Genomic DNA, 19923 nt, shown 5'->3' with positions numbered 1-19923 from the left:
CAGGATTTAACTCATGTTACCAATTCTCCATTAGAATTAGTTCATAGTGATGTCTGGACATCTCCAGTTGTGTCTGTTAGTGGTTATAAATTCTATGTTATATTTGTAGATGATTTTTCAAGATATACATGGATTTTTCCTTTAAAATTAAAGTCTGAAGTATTTGATTTTTTTGTCAAATTTAAGAGTTTACTTGAAAATCTTCTCTCAACAAAGATCAAACAGCTCCAAATTGATGGTGGGGGTGAATATACATCTCATCAATTCAAAAACTTTCTTTCTTCTCATGGTATTTTTCATAGAATAACATGTCCTCACACTTTCCAACAAAATGGGATAGCAGAAAGAAAACACAGACATATCATAGAAACTGGCCTTACACTTCTTGCTCAATCTCATTTATCTTCTAAATTCTGGATTGAGGCTTGCCATACTGCTGTCTATTTGATTAACCGATTGCCTACTCAAACTATAAAATGGTCTACTCCTTATTTTAAACTTCACAATAAGGAACCAGATTATAGTAATTTAAAGGTATTTGGTTGTGCTTGTTATCCTCTTTTTCGTCCTTATAATAGACACAAACTTGAATTCAGAAGTAGACAATGCATCTTTCTAGGATATTGTTTAAATCAAAAGGGATATAGGTGCCTAGATACCTCCACCAAATGAGTCTTTATCTCAAGGCATGTGATTTTTGATGAGAAGTTGTTTCCGGCACAAGGTACTGCCTCCCACATGGCTTCAACAAGTGACTCTGCTTTGAATCAAGGTATTGTTCCATTAGTCTCTCAGTTCATTGAAGTTAACAATATTTCACCTGATTTGATCACAAATGAACCAATTTCTGTTGAACCATTATCCCCTCCAATTGTTCCCATTGCAATAATACCAACTTCAAGCTCTTTACCTACAGAATCCAATCCAATTGTGATAACAGATTCTGTTACACCTTTTCCACCTATTTCACCTACAACCACACCAACCTCATCTACAACCATTGATTCTCCTGCAGAATCAACACCTACCTGTGACATATCTCTTCCAATCTTAGAAGATCATATTCCTTCCATCTCTTCACTACCTACCTTGATTAATCCACCAAGCTCACCTCATATTGTTACTAGATCCCAAACAGACAGCCTAAAACCTAAAACATTTACTGATTTCAAGCTATACTATTCTACCAAACATCCTTTAAAAGCCATGCATACGTCTATCTCTACCTTTAGTGAGCCAAGCACCTTTACTCAAGCAGCCTCAAATCCCCATTGGCTGGCTGCCATGGAAAGTGAGTTCCAAGCTTTGCAGGAAAATCACACTTGGTCTCTTTGTCCAAGACCACACAATAGAAATGTCATCAAAAACAAATGGGTGTATAAACTCAAACAAAAACCAGATAGAACCATGAGAGGTATAAAGCACGGCTAGTGGCCAAAGGGTTTGAACAAATAGATGGTATAGATTACACAGAAACATTTAGTCCTGTGATAAAACCTGCAACTGTGAGATTGATTCTAGCATTAGCTATTCATTATAATTGGTCTTTGAAACAAATTGATATATCAAATGCTTTTCTCCATGGACAACTTGATGAAGAAGTTTTTATGGAACAACCAAGAGGATTTGTTGATCCTCAATATCCTGATTCAGTTTGTAAGCTTCACAAAGCCTTGTATGGCTTAAAACAGGCACCAAGAGCCTGGTTCCATAAACTTACTCAAGCTATACTTGAACTCGGTTTCACAGGATCATTGATGGATACTTCCTTATTTTTGCTTCATAGAGATTCTCTTACCATCTTTGTGCTTATATATGTAGACGATATCATCATAATTGGAAATAATCTATCCAGCATTAATGATCTCATCTCAAAACTACAAATTGAATTCAAGTTGAAGGATTTGGGTAATTTGTCATATTTCTTGGGCATACATGTACATCGTACTTCTGCTGGTTTGTATCTTAATCAATCCAAATATATTATTGATCTTCTACATCGAGTTCACATGATAGGAGCTAAACCATATTCTGCTCCATGCACTTTGGGCAAAAGATTGACTAAATTTGATGGTTAACCATTGGAAGATCAGTCCCTGTATAGGCATATTGTTGGTGCACTTCAATATTGCACTCTCACAAGACCAGATATATCATTCTCAGTGAATCATCTTTGTCAGTTTTTACACTGTCCTACTATAGCTCATTTTACTGCAGCTAAGAGAGTATTAAGGTATCTCAAGGGAACTCGAGATTTTGGCTTGTCTTTCACTAAGGGACCTCTTCATCTAGAAGCATTTTGTGACTCTGATTGGGCTGATGATCCAATTGACCGAAGATCCACAAGTGGTTATGGTGTCTTTCTTGGCAATTGCTTAATCTCTTGGCAATCCAAAAAGAAACCAACTGTATCTTGTTCAAGCATAGAGGCGGAGTATAGATCTATGACCATTGCCACTGCTGAGCTATATTGGTTACGCATGCTTCTAAGGAGTTGAGGATCTCCCTTTTCTCTCCACTAAAGCTCTGGTGTGACAATCTTGGAGCCATTGCATTGGCATCTAATCCTATCTATCATGCTCGGACAAAGTATATAGCTATAGACTATCATTTTATTAGAGAAAAGGTTATGCACCAGGATATTGTGATTCTGTTTATCTCCACCATTGATCAATGTGCTGACATCTTTACTAAGGGATTAACTTCTTCTCGGTTTCTGGAATTGCGTGACAAACTCATGATTCTTCCTCCTCCCATGAGTTTGAGGGGGCCTGTTAAGGAGTCTGCTGCTACTCAGGAGAAGTGCGCTAGGACTCTTACTTATCTCTTGTAAGAGTTATTTATTTGTATCACTTTAGGACTCTTACTTATCTCTTGTAAGAGTTATTTATTTGTATCACTTCTCTTTTGATTGTTTGTAATCTTTTATATTATCTCTTTATCTTCTATTCTTTGTTTAAATCTTCTTATCACATCAAAGCTTATCTTGTTAGCTTGATGTGATCAAATATAAGTGTAACTCTTTTCTATTTAAGTTCAATGATAAAGCTGCAGAATGCATCTTGGCCAAATATCTCATCTCTTGATAATATTTTACTAGGCTTGCTAACATCGACAATCCCCCGCAAGCGCATGGGAAAAGAATAAGCCATAAGTTTGTAGCCAAGACATGTTGCAAAGATATCTGCAATTTGATCATTGGTTGAAAAATATTTATTTGTAATATCTTTGATGACCACTTTCGCTTTTATAAAATGATAATCAACTTCTATATGTTTTGTAAAAGCATTAAAATTGGTGTTGAGGCTAGGGTTAAACCACCAGTATTATTGCCAAAGCATAAGAGAAAATGATAATGAAATTCAACAAGGGCCTAGAAAAATGCCAAATTTGCCTATGAACCTTCGACCATCACTTTCACCCGCTCAATATGAGTCACAGAAGGCTTTTAATTGAATAGATCTTTTGGTATAGTATAAACCATGATCTAGTGACCCTTTGAGGTATCTCAGACTCTCATTTGGCTACTATCAAATGAGCAAGGTAGGGGAGTGCATTAAATGGTAAAGTTGATTAACACTAAATTCTACCTACTCGAACAGTTGAATTTCATATAAGATTACTCTTACAATTATTTAAATTATTACTTGTAATTTTTGAGTAAGTAATTACTGTAGATCTCAATCCATTATATTCACGCTTTATAACTCTACTTTTATAGAGTATACTAGGGTTTTTTTCTTTTCTCTCTAGCGCCTCCAGCCAGAGAAAAGAAAGACTTGGGGTGGGAAGAATCGGCTGACCTGTTTCTTCCCACCCCTCCTTCCCTCTCCTTCCCTCTCTCTCTATCTCTCTTCCTCTTTCTCTCTATTATGCCTCTCACCGGTGATTGGTTTTCTCCGGTTTTATCCATCGCCTTGTGCGATTTATCCCATCTCCGCCAAGAATCCCAACACCAGCCCCTCCTCCGACGCTCCTCAGCCTCCTCTGAGCCGCGGCTTCAGCCTTTTCGTTTAGTTTTGTCGTGGGTCTACGATTTGGATTCTTTGCAGTCCGATCTCGTTTCCCATGGCAGCCCTGCCACCTATCGCGCCCATCCACCATCGTCTCCGGCTTCATCTCCTTCCTCCGCCGCGTCTCAACCATCTCCACCGCTGGGGTTGCTGATTTTTGGTTTAGGAGATTTTATTATGCTTTTATTTGCTTGTATTTGTTGTCTCTTAGTATTTTCTTGTGTTTTTCTGCTCACTGTGTTCATTTTCTGGACTAGATCCTTGATCTGGCCTTTGTTTGTATTTTTGATAGAGATCTTCTCCTTTCCGACTACTGATGGTCGGCTGTGTTGTTCTTTTCCAACCACTGATGGTCGTGTCGGCTACCCTTTGGGGTGTTCTGTTTACGGAATTTTGCCGTTTATTACAGCCTTTTTTGGCTGTTTCGGTTCGATTGATGGGCCGAGTCATTTATTTGACTCATTCCCAACTGTTACTAGAATTTATCTGTCGTTTTCGTCTTTAGTTTGTTTTGGGTCTATTGTTGGGGAGCCCACCCCTTTTTCATTTTTAGGATCGTTCCCTCTTTTTTCCTTTCGGATTAGGAGTGGAAATGATCCTTCCCTGTAACCATTTTCTTATTCAATATATATATATATATATATATATATATATATATATAACTCTACTTTTATAAAAAGCAAAAAACTTCTCCAAATTTTTTTTCCCAAATTCCACTTTTCAAATGATCTGTACCCATGTTCATTTAAGAAAAAAAATCTAAACCCAGTTATTTCTTGAATGGACTAGATCATTTGGAAAGAGAATTTTTTTAAAAAAAGTCTTGGAATCTTTAGGCTGTGTTTGGGAAAGGACTAAAAAAAAGGATTTTACTATTCTTATCAAAATCAACTCCAACATTCTTACCTTTTACACTGCATCAATCATTTTTTATTACTGTTCAAATACAAAAATCACTACAATTTTTTTTTTCTTACATCAATCAAATCTGCTAAGGTTCTAGTCCAATTCATTTCTCAAGTCTTTGGCAAACATAGCCTTAGCATTTCTCAAAAACTTATAATCAATAGGAGTGGAGGTCATCATCAGCTACGAATTCCAAATCAGTGATGGCCCAACATGTGCCCACGTGTTGACTTGAGGAATTTAAGTCAATCACGACAACCCTAACACCTTGAAGCCAGTATTCTTCTTATTTTAAGGGAATATTATTTTCTTAAAAGAAAATTAAAAAAAAATTATTTATTATTTTTTTTATCTAAATTTTAAAAAATAATATCCAGTTAGAACAAAAAATATGTGAAGGATTTATATCCTTATGTGTCCCCGAAGCCTAAAAAAAAGGAAAGTCCAAAAAATCTAGTATAGACTAATGAAAACACCATGATTAAATGCATAATCACAAAGGTCAAAGTCATAGTTATAGCTATCTTTAGTATTTTATTTTATCAAAGAAAAAAAAAAAACTTGAATAATTGAGACTTTAAATTCAAGGAAATATACTTGATAATATTCTTATTTGTTGTTTCCATCAACTCAATCCAGTATGAAAGAAAGAAAAATATTTTTTTGCATTTTGACGTCTCTCTTGCGTACATTTTTGCAGAGTTGGTATGCTCTATCCACTAATAATTAAAAATTAATTGAAATAATTATAAGATAAACATATATAGTTTCTATTAGACAAAGTTTTCTTTCATATTGGGTTGGAGAAATTTCTTTTAATCTAGTTTATAAAAGTGACATGTATCTTTTAAACACATAAAATGCATATATTTTTTTTAATAATATGGATAAAATTAGAATATATTTTATTAAAAACTTTATGTATGTTACATGTTACTTTTATATACTAAATTGAGGAATTTTCAACCCGGTTGGCGGAAACTCTGTCCAAACTCTGTCAATGTTTGCCCAAACAAGCCAGTAAGAGACCGCAAGAGACGTTCAGAACGCAAGGACAACAGAAATGGCATAATATTCCAATTCGTATCCCGCGGTTTCCTTTGTCTTGGGACATTGACTCAGACACCCAATGGCATTGTACGTTGTTCGTTGTGGAGTAGAGTGAAGAAAGATACAGAGACAGACACATGGCAATGGAGTCTCCCTTCAAGGTTGACATACTGAAGGGGAAGGTGGCGCTGTTGACCGGAGGAGGGTCAGGAATCCGGTATGAGATATCGTATCAATTAGGGAGACAAGGAGCCTCTATTGCCATCATGGGCCGCCGTAGCCAAGTCCTTCAAGCTGCCGTTGACTCCCTTCAATCTCATGGAATTCCTGTAATATTATCTTTTCTTTCACTTCCCCATCCTCTTTTCCAATTTCATTTGTCTGTTTTAGCATTTTTCTCTACTGGGTTTGTCTCATTTCCCTGTTTTTCTCTGTCTCTGTCTCTCTCTCTTTTTCCGTCTGAGATGAAAGTTGGATCCTGTTTGGTTGTTGAGAAAGGGTAGGAAAATGGAGGAAATTGTAACCTCTTAGTACTGTTGTTTCTTGTTCTATTACTGCTCTTATGATTTGATGAAATTCTAGTCTAAGTGTCTAACCGATGCTTTGATTTTATAGTTTAAAAAAATATAACTGAAAGCACTCGGGGTTTCCTAGTTGAATGGAGATTTTTTTGTAAAAATCTATAACTTGAAAATTCTATAGGTGTTGTAAGTGCTAGTGAAGCTTGTCATACATTGTTGGTCTTGGACATGAGAGGGGTGAACAGCTTGGCTCTCAATCTAATAGTTTTAAGATTTTGGTTCGGATGCTCATTATGGTACCACTACCTGGTTTCTGTGTTCCTTGGACTTTCATCTGCAGGTTGGTGGGTCCTATGTCTGTTTTTGTTTGGCCTGGAGATACGAGGTTAGAGAAATCCCACTTCAATTGGGTGTGGAGCGTGATCTGTTTCTATACTATAGTTGCTCGTCTCCACTTGATAGCTCAGTATTTTGCTGCAGAAATCTTTTTGTGTTCTATAGGTTTTAGAATTCTTACATGTGATTGCCGTTTGAAAGGAATTGCAGTGTTACTACTATGCTTTCCATTTAGCTGGATGATGATGATGTCTGGTTTTATTACTTCACCACTGAAAAATGTCTATCATTTTTGTTGCAGGCTATTGGACTAGAGGGAGATGTACGCAAAAGAGAAGACGCAGTTAGAGTTCTGGAATCAACAATTAAGCATTTTGGCAGGCTTGACATTCTTGTGAATTCTGCAGCTGGAAATTTCCTTGTAGCAGCAGAGGATCTATCTCCTAATGGCTTCCGAACAGGTTGTACCCTCAGGAGTGTGGATCAAAATATTCACATTTGATTCAATAAAAGAGTACTGGAAGATTTATTCTGTTGAATTCGATTGAATTTTTAGATCTCTTTATATTTATGTCCTTGGCTGTTTCTTAGAAGTCAAGCTAAGTTGGTATATATCAGGTTGTGAACTTGGTATCTGAGAAAGAAAACTGAAAAGTAACTTAAATGAACCATTCAGTCATTCAAAAGAAGGACAACAATCAATAAGACTTCTTTTTTTCCATTGGGAATTTTACAAGTATGACAAAAAATTTATACTTGTTCTATTTTCTAGATCAACATGCTCATGAGGTCTTTCTTGGATGGTTCAGAAAGATAGAAAGGTTCCTGTTTCATTCCTATATGATAGGGTACAATCCTGCAGAATCAAGTCTTTGAAGAAATTGGGGCCAAGTCACAGTAACGAACTCGTAAACAATGTCATTTGATAAAATCCTAAAATAGATTTATTGCATCAGTGAAACTGACTTTTTAGCATATAATTTTCGTGGCTTGTATCAACTAATGGTTCTCCCTGTAATTTGAGTCGAGAATCTCATATTTTTATATCACGTGAAATCAGTCCCTATGATGCAATGTAAAGGAGTCTTACAGGGTTTTCAGCACATAGAAGGTTCTTAGAGGTTATAATTCAATGTTTTTTTTTTTTGATTGGTTTCTGCAGTAATAGAGATAGATTCTGTTGGCACTTTTACAATGTGCCATGAAGCACTCAAGTACCTCAGGAAAGGGGGACCAGGAAAAGACATCTCTAATGGTGGAACAATCATAAATATAAGTGCAACTTTGCATTATACAGCTACTTGGTATCAAATTCATGTATCTGCGGCCAAGGTTTGTAAATTGAGTTTTCGACTTTCATAATAATTTTACTTATGGTCCCTATTCAATATCTTTACATTCTTTTCCTTTCTACCAGGCAGCAGTTGATAGCATTACGAGAAGCTTGGCATTGGAGTGGGGGGCAGATTACAACATCAGAGTCAATGGGATTGCACCAGGACCCATTGAAGACACTGCTGGCACTAGTAAACTGGGACGTGAGGAAATGATGAGCACTAGACAGCACATGCCTTTATTTAAACTGGGGGAGAAATTGGATATTGCTATGGCTGCTCTATATCTTGCATCTGATGCCGGTCAGTAATCTAATTTGCTAAACTCATGCATGTCTTTGTCTTAATTTTCTTTAATTTCCTGTACCAAAGGTGTAATTATATAGATATGTATCTTCTCATTAACTTATCGTTGTTTCTCCTTGCATGTTTATTCAATCCACAAACTCTTCTTCATTGTGGTATTTGATAAAAATTATGTATAGGTCGTGAAAGATTGTTCATCAAGCTAGTTTAGCAAGTTTCCACATGTTTCTAATTTTGTTTTTTGGAAAAAGTCAAAAGATCACCTTATGCTTTGGCCATTTGTTAAATTAAGACCTAAATTGTCATTTTTTTTTTGCCACCTTATGATAAAGGATTTACATCAGGCTTCATGCATTCTGTGGAAGTATTTAAAAGGTTCAATTCCAATGAGTTGGTAATGAAGTGGTTAAAAAAATTTAATTTGTCTGAGCATAACCTGGGAACAATCAATAAAAACTAGTGATGTCGATGATACATACGTCAGTATCGTTCATAATCTTTTTGTAATGAATTTACACATGCCATAATATTTTGTCAATCTGCAACAATATGTGCTTCCACTCCAGTAATTTCTGCGTTCATGAATTTAAAACTGCCTGTTTGCCTGAAAACGATTTTCCGGTACTTATAGATGCTTTAGATCATTTTTAAGCTCAAGTGTTAAAGACATCAAGGATTAAATTATGTGAGGCAAGGAGTTCTAGATGTTCATCATTTGAATTCTGCAATTTCAGTGGGAAAAAGAATTTTAATATCTGTTTGTAGATACCATGCTAATATAACTTTTCATTTGTTGCTTATATATAACCTTATAAATGTGTTGTAATGACTCCATTCCATAAAATCAATTGATATTTCAACATTGGAAAATCTTGAAATTTTGGACAAACCTTTAAAGGAAAATACATTCTCCTTTTCTTTTTCTTTCCCTTTTTTCCCATGTTGTGCCATAGACTGAGAATCTTCTGTGCATGTCTTATGCTGTAAGGAAAATACATCAACGGAACAACATTGGTGGTTGATGGAGGAGAATGGCTGAAAGCGAATGCTATCACTTCGCGTTAGAGGTTAGAATCACTATTACGAGAAACACTTCTCTTCCCTTCTCTGTTTCTTAGATGAATGATGGTAAAAATCCATTATAATCTCTTTTGTTTCCCACATTTGACTATATATATGCTTTCCAAAAGGTCCTTTGATCACTTGGGGTATGATATGAAAATTAGAAGCTTTTGTGTCCAAGTAAAATAATATACTTTCTACTGTTTAACTGCCATTCAAGAAGTTGGAGTCATTACACCAATCAAACTGATAAACTTTTGTTTCTTTTGGTGTAAAATATTTTTTATTTTTTATTTTATGAGTGTTTGACACGATACGATGTTAAGTTTCGGTCAGTTGAAAATATTTTATGATGACCAAATAAAATAATATTTACAGGGTGTAAAATAGTTTAGGCTTCTCATCTACATAAACAATATTTTGTTGCTCTCACAAACTCTCGGGTAGGCAATTGTGAGGAGGACCCTTTATGGGGCCTGCCTACCCAAACACATGTCCCGGCAAGTGAGCCACACAACGGTCCTCACACATTTGCTTACCCAAATCGCAAGTAATATGGATAGATAATTATATTGGATTTCAATCCTACTTCTGAGGTCTTTTTATTGTCGCACTGTCTTTTTCCATAACTCTTTTTTGTCATTTCTTTTTCGCAATTGCTCATATTATATGAAAATAAATTTCACCGTTTGAGAAGACAAAAATACCCTTCATATATTACTAACTGAATATTCTCCGATTCATTCTTTTGTTTGATTGTGAGATTGAGACAAAAACATCAATTTCCCAAGGGTGCATTGGATGTCCCAATTCAAGTTGAAGTAAATAATAAATAAACTGTTTTGTATTATTGCCAAACACAACACCCCACTAGGGCAGCTACCTCTCCACCCACTTGAGGATTGAGAGAGAGCTCTGTCCACGTGGACATGTAGATCTCCATCCATTTGAGTCGGTAATAAGAAACAAGAAAGCACAACAATCACAGCTACCCTACTTTCCATGCTAAATATAGTCATTTATGTATAAATATGTGGTTGAGATTTGACATTACTCAATGAAATTCATTATCAAGTTAAAATAAGAGAAATGTTAGGGTTAATATTTTTTTCTTCATATTTGGTATATCTCGTCTTATAAATTAATTATTAGATTTGTAAACCCTACAGAAGTCAATAGTAAACTCCACAAATTTAATGGTTAATTTATAAGATGAGATAAACCAAATATTATATATATATATATATATATATATATATATATATATATATATTAACCCCTATCATTTACAGAACACTTAAACCATAAGCAAGTGAATCCTAAAAAGATTCTTAATTACCCTTTCCAAAATACCCTACACTTTTCTCCCAAGAACCCTCTCCCATCACTCTCAAGCACTTAATGTTTTTAGTCTTTTGTTTGGGTTATTAGATGATCGATCTACTGAAAACCCACAATCTCTTGCTTTGATCTCGTGTAGCATATTTCCTTTGTCACATCACATCTAGTTTTCCTTTGTAAAGTATTTTTGGTCAACCAGAAATTATAGATCCGATTATGAGTCTAAAAAATATTCAATCTTGGTAGTTCTCTCTCTCACAGCCTTAGATGGTGTTTCCTCCGTTATTATACATATACCTTTTAATCTCCAAAACTGAGCCAAGTTAAAATAAGTTTCCTTTGTTGATACCCACTATAAGCCGCTACAACAAGTTTCATTGACAACTTTTTCGATTACCTCCTCTGGCTTTGAGAATCTATTATGGAGTCGTAGTTGGATTATTATCAAAATTAAAATTTCTTCTTGGTCTTTGTATTTGGATTTTGTAATTTTCTATGTTTAATATGTGATGTTGTATTATGTTCTTGTTCATCTTTTTTTTTTTTTTTTTTTTAAAAAAAAAATCCCAAATCCTAGAAAGGAAAAAGGACTCAAATTATGAGTACAAACTGCTACAATTTGCACATATAACAGCAAATTGGATATAACTTTTGCTACAAGTATCAAAATTACACGCTCTCTTCCCATGCACATCGTGGCTGCCCGACTACGGTAAGTTGTTTTTGAGCACAAAATTTACCAATTTTTCCTCTAAAAACCTTATTTTAAGTTATTTATTTCGATATCTCCAAATTCTATTTTGCTTTTAGTTTTTATTTTTCCGGGTATTACATCAAACTTTGGTTGCTTTAAGAGTTCATATGCCAAGAAAATCTCTCTAGTGAGAATTTGGAAGCTCAGAACAAAATACGCAAAAGTAGAGAATTTGGAAGTAACCAATCCCACCAAGTAAAGGACTCCAAATTCTAATTTGATACCTTTTCCTCGACCCTCTAGAAAAGTCTCCCAACACTAATTCCTTCGCACATCATCATCAGCCAGATTGGAAATCAAACTTCCTTTAAGACCAATGATACCCTTAAGTAATAAATGCTATGGATACCAAATCTTTTATCAAAAGATAGCGATCAAAATGAAATCTTTTATCAAAAGATAGCGATCAAAATCAAATCTTTTATCAAAAGATGGCCACCAAAATGACGTGATGCTTATTCATTGGAACTCCAATAAAGGGGCATAGTTGCTCATCATCCCATACAAGCCTATATGCAGGACAAACTAACTCAACCTATCAAACATGGAAGACTATTTATTGTGTTCTCCATCCACACAGTTTCAACAATCAAAAACCAAGATAACCAGTGCAAAATTTCATTTTTCCATTCCAGGACTAGGCTATATATAATAAATCAAATAAATAAACCAAATATAAGGGGTCAGAATTCTTTGCCATAGGAGCAGCTTAAAGAGGAAAATATATAACATGCAAAGCAGAGACAAAGACAACAGTTATGGAGACCTTACACCAACCATAAGACTCTCAAATCTAAAGTTGTGGCAACTCTTTTGGTTAAAATGCTGGCTTGATCTTAAGATTTAACAGGGAGTATGAAACTCTCCTGAGGGCATAAAATCCTCTACTAAAGGGATGGTTCAAGGCAGCAAGAATAGTGGTAAAGATATTTAATGGAAGGACCATAACCCCATGTGCCAGCCCACTAATCATGTTTCACCTCATATTTTACTAGTCAGCATGTGGACTGAAAGGAGATTCTGACTTTCACAATAAACATGTAAGCAGGATGACTTTTATAGAATCAAGTGATTTTCTGACTCATCAACACATGCACAAAGGACTTTAGCTTCTTGAAGATTCCCTCAACATTGACACATACCCAGGCCTCTCCAATTTGACCTAATTCACACTATGTGAAAAATGTCATTTCTTTTCTAAGCATGAGAAAAATAACATTTAACAAATAGAACAGATAACAATCACAGATAGGAAACCTCTGTAACATAGAAAAGAAACATTATACAGTTGTGGTCATAAAACAACATAATCATTCTGCTTTTTTATGTCAATTAACCAAATCTAACTTATGAAAAAAAAAATTAACCAAATCTAAGCCAACAACCTCATATGTTTGTGTGTAAAAGTCATTCCTAGTAAGACCCATTGATCCAACTCCCAGGGCTTTTCTGCTATAACCTCTCACAATCCTTCTGCTCATCCAACCCATAAATCAATGAGAAACAAAAACATCACGTTGTCTTATGGCAGCCTAGGACAATGGAAAACCAAATCCTAAAGATAGGACCATGGGAAAACTTTTCCAAACCCCAAAGGGGTCAGAAACGGAAATACCATTACAGAGCCCGAACCGGACTGTCATTAGCAGTTGGTATCAGAATTCTTGGGCGGGCTCGGGGTCAGGTAGTCAGTCGGAAATTCCGGCAACTTGAAATATTCAAGTCTTGAATAAAAACTGAATATTATTCAAAACAAATTTTGATTTACGGACAACCAAATGAACCTAACAAACTTTAATAATAAACAAGCCACAAGAAAATTGGAGCGACTTAGTAGTGATACTGATACAGAAAGAGCACCACCACATGCATAGACCCAAACTTGCCATCTCTTTAAATATTCCCAAAAGGAAAATAACATAATTAGGCTCTAACACAACCAACAATTCATACACAGAAAATTTTCACAAACCCAAAAGTTTCACTGCCCGATCGACACACAACATAGCAGAAAAAACCAATAAATAGAGGAAAGCTTATCCATCTGGTGTCTTAAAATATCAAATAAAAATAACAACTCCACAAACACCAGATATATTGCTTTCAAATGTGTGAATCTAGCCACTTCAGAAAAAATAGCCTCTTCAATCTGTACACAAGTCGATCAGCATTAATAGGAACTAACACCAGTCACTAGTATGTATCTATGAAAAAGGGGAAAACAGAAGTGAAAGAGATGATATGAAACCTTCACAAGGGTTTATTTGGCACAATGACGTTTTCACTTGGATTGACCTCAGTCTTGGATATTATCACTTAGTGAATGACCTGAATCTTAGAGCATTTTCAGCAAGAGTTTTCATTTTACTACTCAAAATACAACTTTTTTCATTTTAGCTACTACTTTTTCACTACACACTCCAACAAGAACATCTATTTTAACTATTTACTCTAATTAAATATTGTTTTTTAGTATTATTTTATTAGTTTTTTATAATTTCCTTGTCTTCCCCATAAAAAGAGAAAAAGAGAGGAAAGAGAAAAGATTAAAAAAAAGAGAAAATATAATAAAATATTACTTACAAGTTGTTACAGTGACTTGTAAATATGAAAGTTTACTATAGCAGTAATAGGAAAACCTTCTATTTTACAGTATCAGTTGGAGCAAGAAAAGTTAACAAAATAGCTAAATTTAACTAAAAAGCTAGTTTAGAAACACTGCTGGAGATGCTCTTAATGGTTTTCAAAATTGACTTTCTCCATATCCAGATTAACTAACCCAAATGAAAAGCATAAACATATTCTGCAAGCACAACACAAAATTAACATAATATACACCTGTGAATAACTGTATCCATAAAATCAGTAGATCATTTAGCATAATTTTTTATTTTTTTGATAAATAATAAACCAATCTCATTAAAAGCATAAGGCGCCCCTATGTACACTGGAAGTATACAAAAGGAACTACCTAACTAGCAGGTGCAAAACAAACAAGAAAATCACTAAAACTAATCATCAAAGGAGACACATACCTTAACACAATAATATATTCCGCAAGCACAACACAAAATTAATATAATATACACTTGTGACTAACTGTTTCCATAAAATCAACAAATCGTTTACTTCCATTGGTACACCTGAACAGTAGAAAGAAAAATAAAAATTAACAATAGTAGAAAGGATCATCCTTTGACGAGATGCCAACAGCAACAAAGTAAACACAAAGGCTGAAAATGCATCCGACTGCATATAACTAGATAAGCATCAGCTAAGTCAAGATATCACCATAAAAAAAATAAAGGCACTTCCTGCAACAGAATTTGGTAGACCAAGAGAAATGCGATAAACAGAATTTGAAAGATCCCAGCTATCAATGTATGATCTGATAAGAATAAAACCTATCAGAAAACCAGCTCATAGAAACTTTAAATATGCAACAGAACATGACAACCACAATAAAGTTAACTACATGAAAAGAACAGCAGAAGGAAGTAATAAACATCAAAAACAATTTATTAACCAGAGGAACAGAAAAAAATGGACAAAACCACAGTTATAACCATCCACTTTGTTTTGAGCAATGCCAGAGGCGGTCACAGTAATGCAATAACCAAATCCTTCTCTCTTCATCACTAGAGCAAACTTTATTTAGATAACATATAGAACAGAAAATAAGCATCTAATTAGAGTTTTCCTGCCTATGACAACAGATGCAAAAGTAGTACTCACGTACTAAATCCATCAGAACATATTTCCAAGATCTATCACATCAGAAAATATTTCCAAGATCCATCACAACATAGTAAAAATCCAAGCAATCCACAAGAATTAAATGCTAGGACTTGCTCAAATAATTGTTGGAAAAAAATAAAGGTACTATCTAAATTGTAAATTTCCACATGCCCATCTCAAAAGGATTTTTTTTTTTTTTTTTTTACACGCTCCATACAAGAAAAAAAAAAAGAAGAGAAAAAAAAATTACACATAATTTCATATATTCCATAAACTTACACATAAATTATCATCTATGTCAGCTTAGCTCTCCCATCTCAGATTTCCAAATTCTCCATCTGAATGCTGCTCTTCAGCGGCACGTACTCTCCAAGATACCCACCCAGATGATCATGCAAAGCAGACTTATCAATCCCCTCATGATGATAGCTCTTGCAAACATAGTAAAACACGCTCTGCGCCAACAACCCCACCAAATTAACGATCACCAACACCCCCACCAAGAACCCACCCACTACAATCCTCACAAAAACCCCGTACTTGCCCCCTCCGTGCACCACCACCGAGCTAAACACGCCCCCAATGATCACACAAATCGCCAAATACATGAAAACAAGCACCCCTGCGTAACGGATCTTTCCCTTGAGCAACTCGTAGCTCTTTTTCATGGCGGCGAACCCGTATACCGGTTCCAGCACCGAAACCACGCTGGCCAAGTGCCACAGCGCGGTTATATAGACATGAACAACAAGGAAGAGCAAGAATATGACCACGACGGAAAAGAACAGCAAAAAGACGTTCTGGGTGTCAATGGCTATGATCAATAAAACCAAGAAAGCAAGGAACACGAAGTTGTAGATCATCATCAAGAGAGAGACCCACAAAAACGTTACGAACAAGCGCTTGAAGACCTTGGGAATGGCGGACATGGTGGAGGAGAAAGAGACGGGCTTGGAGGTGTAGATGGAGGCGACGGTGAAGACGGTGGCAGCGGTGGAGAGAAGGGAGAAGGCGAAGAGGAAGATGAGGTAGAAGAACTGGAAGAGGAGGAGGACGGTCCATTCGTGACTGACCTGGGTAGGGTCAGCTTGTGGGTATGTCTGGAGCTGGGATAAGATCGGGTGGGTGAAGAGGGAGTGGGCTAGGATGGCGAAGGAGAGAGGGAAGATGAGGGTCAGGGTGATGAGGTAGAAGGTCTTCGGCGACAGCTTTGGGATGGAGGTTGCTTCTCTCAGGAGGTCTGGGATCGTCAGGAATTGGAGCTCTTCCGGGGCTAGATCCATGGGCTTGTGGATTTCAGGCTACAGATCTGAGAATCGACCGTACAAATTGGTAAGGAAGAGAGGGAGATCAAGTGTTTGTAGAAAGTTCAGAGAGAAAGGGGATATGGAGAAGATGAGGGAGGAGAAAGGTTGTTGATGGCGAGAGATGATGATGTGCAGTAATGGCATTTGTGATATTTGGAGCACCTTTTTTGCATGGAAGAGGTTTTCCACTAATCCCACCCTCCCTGTTAAAACTACTGACAAAGATTTTCGCATCCACTTTGAAGGTCAGAATTACAACACTCTACTATTAAAAATGTATAAAAATCACATCAAAAAATATTAATTAAACCCAATGTCAGACAATATGATCGTTACATACATCTACCTCTACATTGTTTAAGTGTACACTTTTTCACCTGCCAATAAAAATTATTATTAAACTCTAAAATTTAATAACAATTCATTCAAAATTTAATAATAATTTTTAAAGCAATATTAAAAAGAAATAAAGCTGCTTGTAACATTTTTTATCTTAAAATATACATGATGAATACCAAATATTACATATTTCGACTCTTTAATTTGTATTTGCTAAGCCTTTAACTTTATTATTTTCTGATTTTTTGCTAGTTTTGGTGTTTTAGTGTTTTGCAAATTGTTAGGAGAAAACTGCAGTATTATTGTGAAAGATGCAAAGAAATTTTAAAAAGTTCATTTTTGGGAAGTGGGATCGAGTGCCAATTAGTACGCTTGAGCCTAGCAAGGATGCGCTCAAGCGCACCCTCGCCTAAGCCCAAGCACGCAGCGCTACAAAAGACCTGAAGCACCCCCAAGTATGCTCGAGCGCACCTAGTGTGCGATCGAACGCACTCAAGTTGACCTGGCAGCGCCGAAGCCCTAATTGTTTAGTATTTATATCATATTTGTCATTGTAAACGCACAAAGGGGGCGTCGTTCAATCTATATTTTCGGGTTTCTTCGCTTTTGAAACTGCAGTATTATTGTGAAAGATGCAAAGAAATTTTAAAAAGTTCATTTTTGGGAAGTGGGATCGAGTGCCAATTAGTACGCTTGAGCCTAGCAAGGATGCGCTCAAGCGCACCCTCGCCTAAGCCCAAGCACGCAGCGCTACAGAAGACCTGAAGCACGCCCAAGTATGCTCGAGCGCACCTAGTGTGCGATCGAACGCACTCAAGTTGACCTGGCAGCGCCGAAGCCCTAATTGTTTAGTATTTATATCATATTTGTCATTGTAAACGCACAAAGGGGGCGTCGTTCAATCTATATTTTCGGGTTTCTTCGCTTTTGTTGCTTTGAATTCGTTTCTCTTTGTAAGTTTGATTATTTTAATGTTTTCAATTCAATTTATGATGTTGTTTGTAGTCATGAGAGGCTAAAATCTTCAACTAAGGTTGAAGATGAAGCTTCGCCATTTGATTAGCAATTATATTCTCGTTATTGTGTTCGTACAATTCCGACTTTTAATAAAAATGTTGTTTTATTCCAATTCAGTTATTTGATTAACCTCTTTTAACTGAATCTTGTGATTATTATTTCTGAAAAATTGGATATTCGATGTGTTTCATCCGACGGATACATCGAATCATTCAATTGAAATTAAATATCCATTGTGATTCGTAAATCAAACAGATACATTGGATGATTTGATTTCAATTGGGTATTCTTTGTGATTTGTTTAATGGTTGGATTCATTGAATGTTTTAATATGTCTTTTTATGAAACATAGAACAACGCATAGGGCTTATTTGTTTGTCAGTTGTATGAGCAAAATATGAGAATGTATTGCTTTGATTTGGTGATGTGAATTATGAAAACCTTAGTACTTTTATCATTTGATTTAATATCAGGTTTCATTTAGTTTATCTTTTTGCAAGAAAAATCACATCACTTTTGGAACTAGGTTAAAATACAATTAATTTAGATAGAAGTTTACTTTCACGGTACAATTTCTTGTGGATTCGACCTCGTGCTTGCAAAATCTATATTGCAAACGACTCGTGTACTTACGAGTAACTTTAAAACTCACAACAAGTTTTTCGTGTCGTTGCTAGGGAGTTGTTTTTGTTTGTGAAAATTAATTTTTGTCTCAATTGATTTTATTTTTCTACTAGTTTAGTTAGAATTTTGTTTTATTTTATTTTTTTTGCAATTTTATTTTTAGTTAGTTTGTTTATGTTTTATTATCTAATAAAAAGAAAAAAAGTTGTTTTTTAGTTTCTGTTGCAATCTCGAACGAACTCACCAGGGGTAGTACGCTCGAGCACACTTCAGCACGCTTGAGCGCACTCGAGCACAAGGCAGCAAGGCGAACCACATCTGCGCTTGACCCACTTGCATCCAAGTGCACTGCACATTTACGCTCGAGCGCACCAGCAGCAGCACATCTAAGGACCATCGTGCGCTTGTGCTCGATCACACTTAACCTGCGCTTGAGCGCATCTCCGCAGACAGCATCAGCAGACTGGCAGCAGTTGAGTAAAAAAAATTTTGCCAATTTTTTTTGTTTGTCCTTTTTGTTAGTATTTTATTTTCTGATTTTGCATTTATTTTTATGTTTTACTTCTTTTATTTTTGTGTTTGTTAGTTTCTTTTAGTGCTTCTTGTGTAGTGCATGCTTAGTCGGAGATCTTTGAACCTAGAGATTCCACCTTTAGATCCTGAAATAGAAAGAACTGCTAGGAGAAATCTTAGAACCCTTACTAAGTTAGAGACTGTTGAGATGGAAGACCAACCTGGTAATATACCCGAAAATGTGGACCATACTAGATCTCTTAGGGATTTATTTGCACCTGTTGCGACAAACTCTTCTTCGTCCATAGCATTGCCTCCAACCAATGCTACGCATTTTGATCTTAAACCTCATGTCATCCAAGTCTTACCGTCATTCCATGGTTTAGAGCTTGAAAATCCATATAGTCATGTGAAGAAATTCTGTGACATATGTGTCACATTCAAGTTTCAGAACTTTTCTGAGGAGTCTGTTCATTTGAAACTTTTCCCCTTCTCTCTTCACGATAGAGCCAAAGCATGGTTGGATTCTAACATGCCTGGATCCATCACATCATGGGAAATCTTGTTGAACAAGTTCTACAACAAGTTTTTCCCGATGTCTAGAGTCAATGAGTGCCGAAAGGAAATTAGTTCTTTTACTCAGAAGGAGGATGAGGAATTTTTCGAGAGTTGGGAGTGGTTCAAAGAGTTACTGATAAAATGCCCTCCACATGGATATGAGAGATGGAGGCTTGTTCAGTTCTTCTATCAAGGATTGACTCA

General features: G+C 35.9%; 2 protein-coding genes and 1 non-coding gene across 6 annotated transcripts; 1 reads left to right on the top strand and 2 right to left on the bottom strand.

Moving 5' to 3' along the window:
- Positions 1–5948: 5948 nt before the first annotated feature.
- On the top strand, positions 5949–19104 carry LOC132171552 (peroxisomal 2,4-dienoyl-CoA reductase [(3E)-enoyl-CoA-producing]-like). Of its 3 annotated transcripts, none has more exons than XM_059582902.2 (6): positions 5949–6298; positions 7128–7287; positions 7989–8158; positions 8244–8463; positions 9455–9533; positions 18865–19104. In XM_059582902.2, the coding sequence occupies exons 1-5, from the start codon at positions 6107–6109 to the stop codon at positions 9529–9531; spliced, it is 819 nt and encodes a 272-aa protein (XP_059438885.2). In that variant the 5' UTR covers positions 5949–6106; the 3' UTR covers positions 9532–9533; positions 18865–19104. The 3 variants fall into 3 exon arrangements, with proteins under 3 accessions (XP_059438885.2, XP_059438886.2, XP_059438884.2); XM_059582903.2 differs by having other exon boundaries at positions 18854–18877; XM_059582901.2 differs by lacking the exon at positions 18865–19104 and adding an exon at positions 17274–17383.
- Positions 14630–16911, bottom strand: LOC132171551 (polyadenylate-binding protein 1-B-binding protein). Of its 2 annotated transcripts, none has more exons than XM_059582899.2 (2): positions 15641–16911; positions 14630–14766 (listed from the first exon to the last, which is right to left on the bottom strand). In XM_059582899.2, exon 1 carries the CDS (start codon positions 16642–16644, stop codon positions 15679–15681), a length of 966 nt encoding a protein of 321 aa, XP_059438882.2. In that variant the 5' UTR covers positions 16645–16911; the 3' UTR covers positions 14630–14766; positions 15641–15678. The 2 variants fall into 2 exon arrangements, with proteins under 2 accessions (XP_059438882.2, XP_059438883.2); XM_059582900.2 differs by having other exon boundaries at positions 14674–15011.
- Positions 19105–19774: 670 nt separating the features above from the next.
- On the bottom strand, positions 19775–19878 carry LOC148589780 (small nucleolar RNA R71). Its single transcript, XR_015909847.1, has one exon. It is a non-coding gene; the product is annotated as a small nucleolar RNA R71 (small nucleolar RNA).
- Between the last annotated feature and the right edge of the window lie 45 nt (positions 19879–19923).

The sequence above is a fragment of the Corylus avellana genome, chromosome 1 (genome assembly GCF_965113065.1).
Source record: "Corylus avellana chromosome 1, dhCorAvel1.hap1.2, whole genome shotgun sequence".
NCBI classification, from domain to species: Eukaryota; Viridiplantae; Streptophyta; class Magnoliopsida; order Fagales; family Betulaceae; genus Corylus; species Corylus avellana.
The sequence above is the reverse complement of the archived record's forward strand: the minus strand, read 5'-3'. Positions and strand labels throughout refer to the sequence as shown.

Bases quoted from the DNA above. Each gene is read 5' to 3' on its own strand.
- LOC132171552 (XM_059582902.2), top strand. From the start codon at position 6,107: ATGGCAATGGAGTCTCCCTTCAAGGTTGACATACTGAAGGGGAAGGTG. The intron at 7,288-7,988 runs GTTGTACCCTCA...TGGTTTCTGCAG, and splicing joins TCCTAATGGCTTCCGAACAG to TAATAGAGATAGATTCTGTT. The intron at 8,159-8,243 runs GTTTGTAAATTG...CCTTTCTACCAG, and splicing joins TTCATGTATCTGCGGCCAAG to GCAGCAGTTGATAGCATTAC.
- LOC132171551 (XM_059582899.2), bottom strand. From the start codon at position 16,644: ATGGATCTAGCCCCGGAAGAGCTCCAATTCCTGACGATCCCAGACCTC.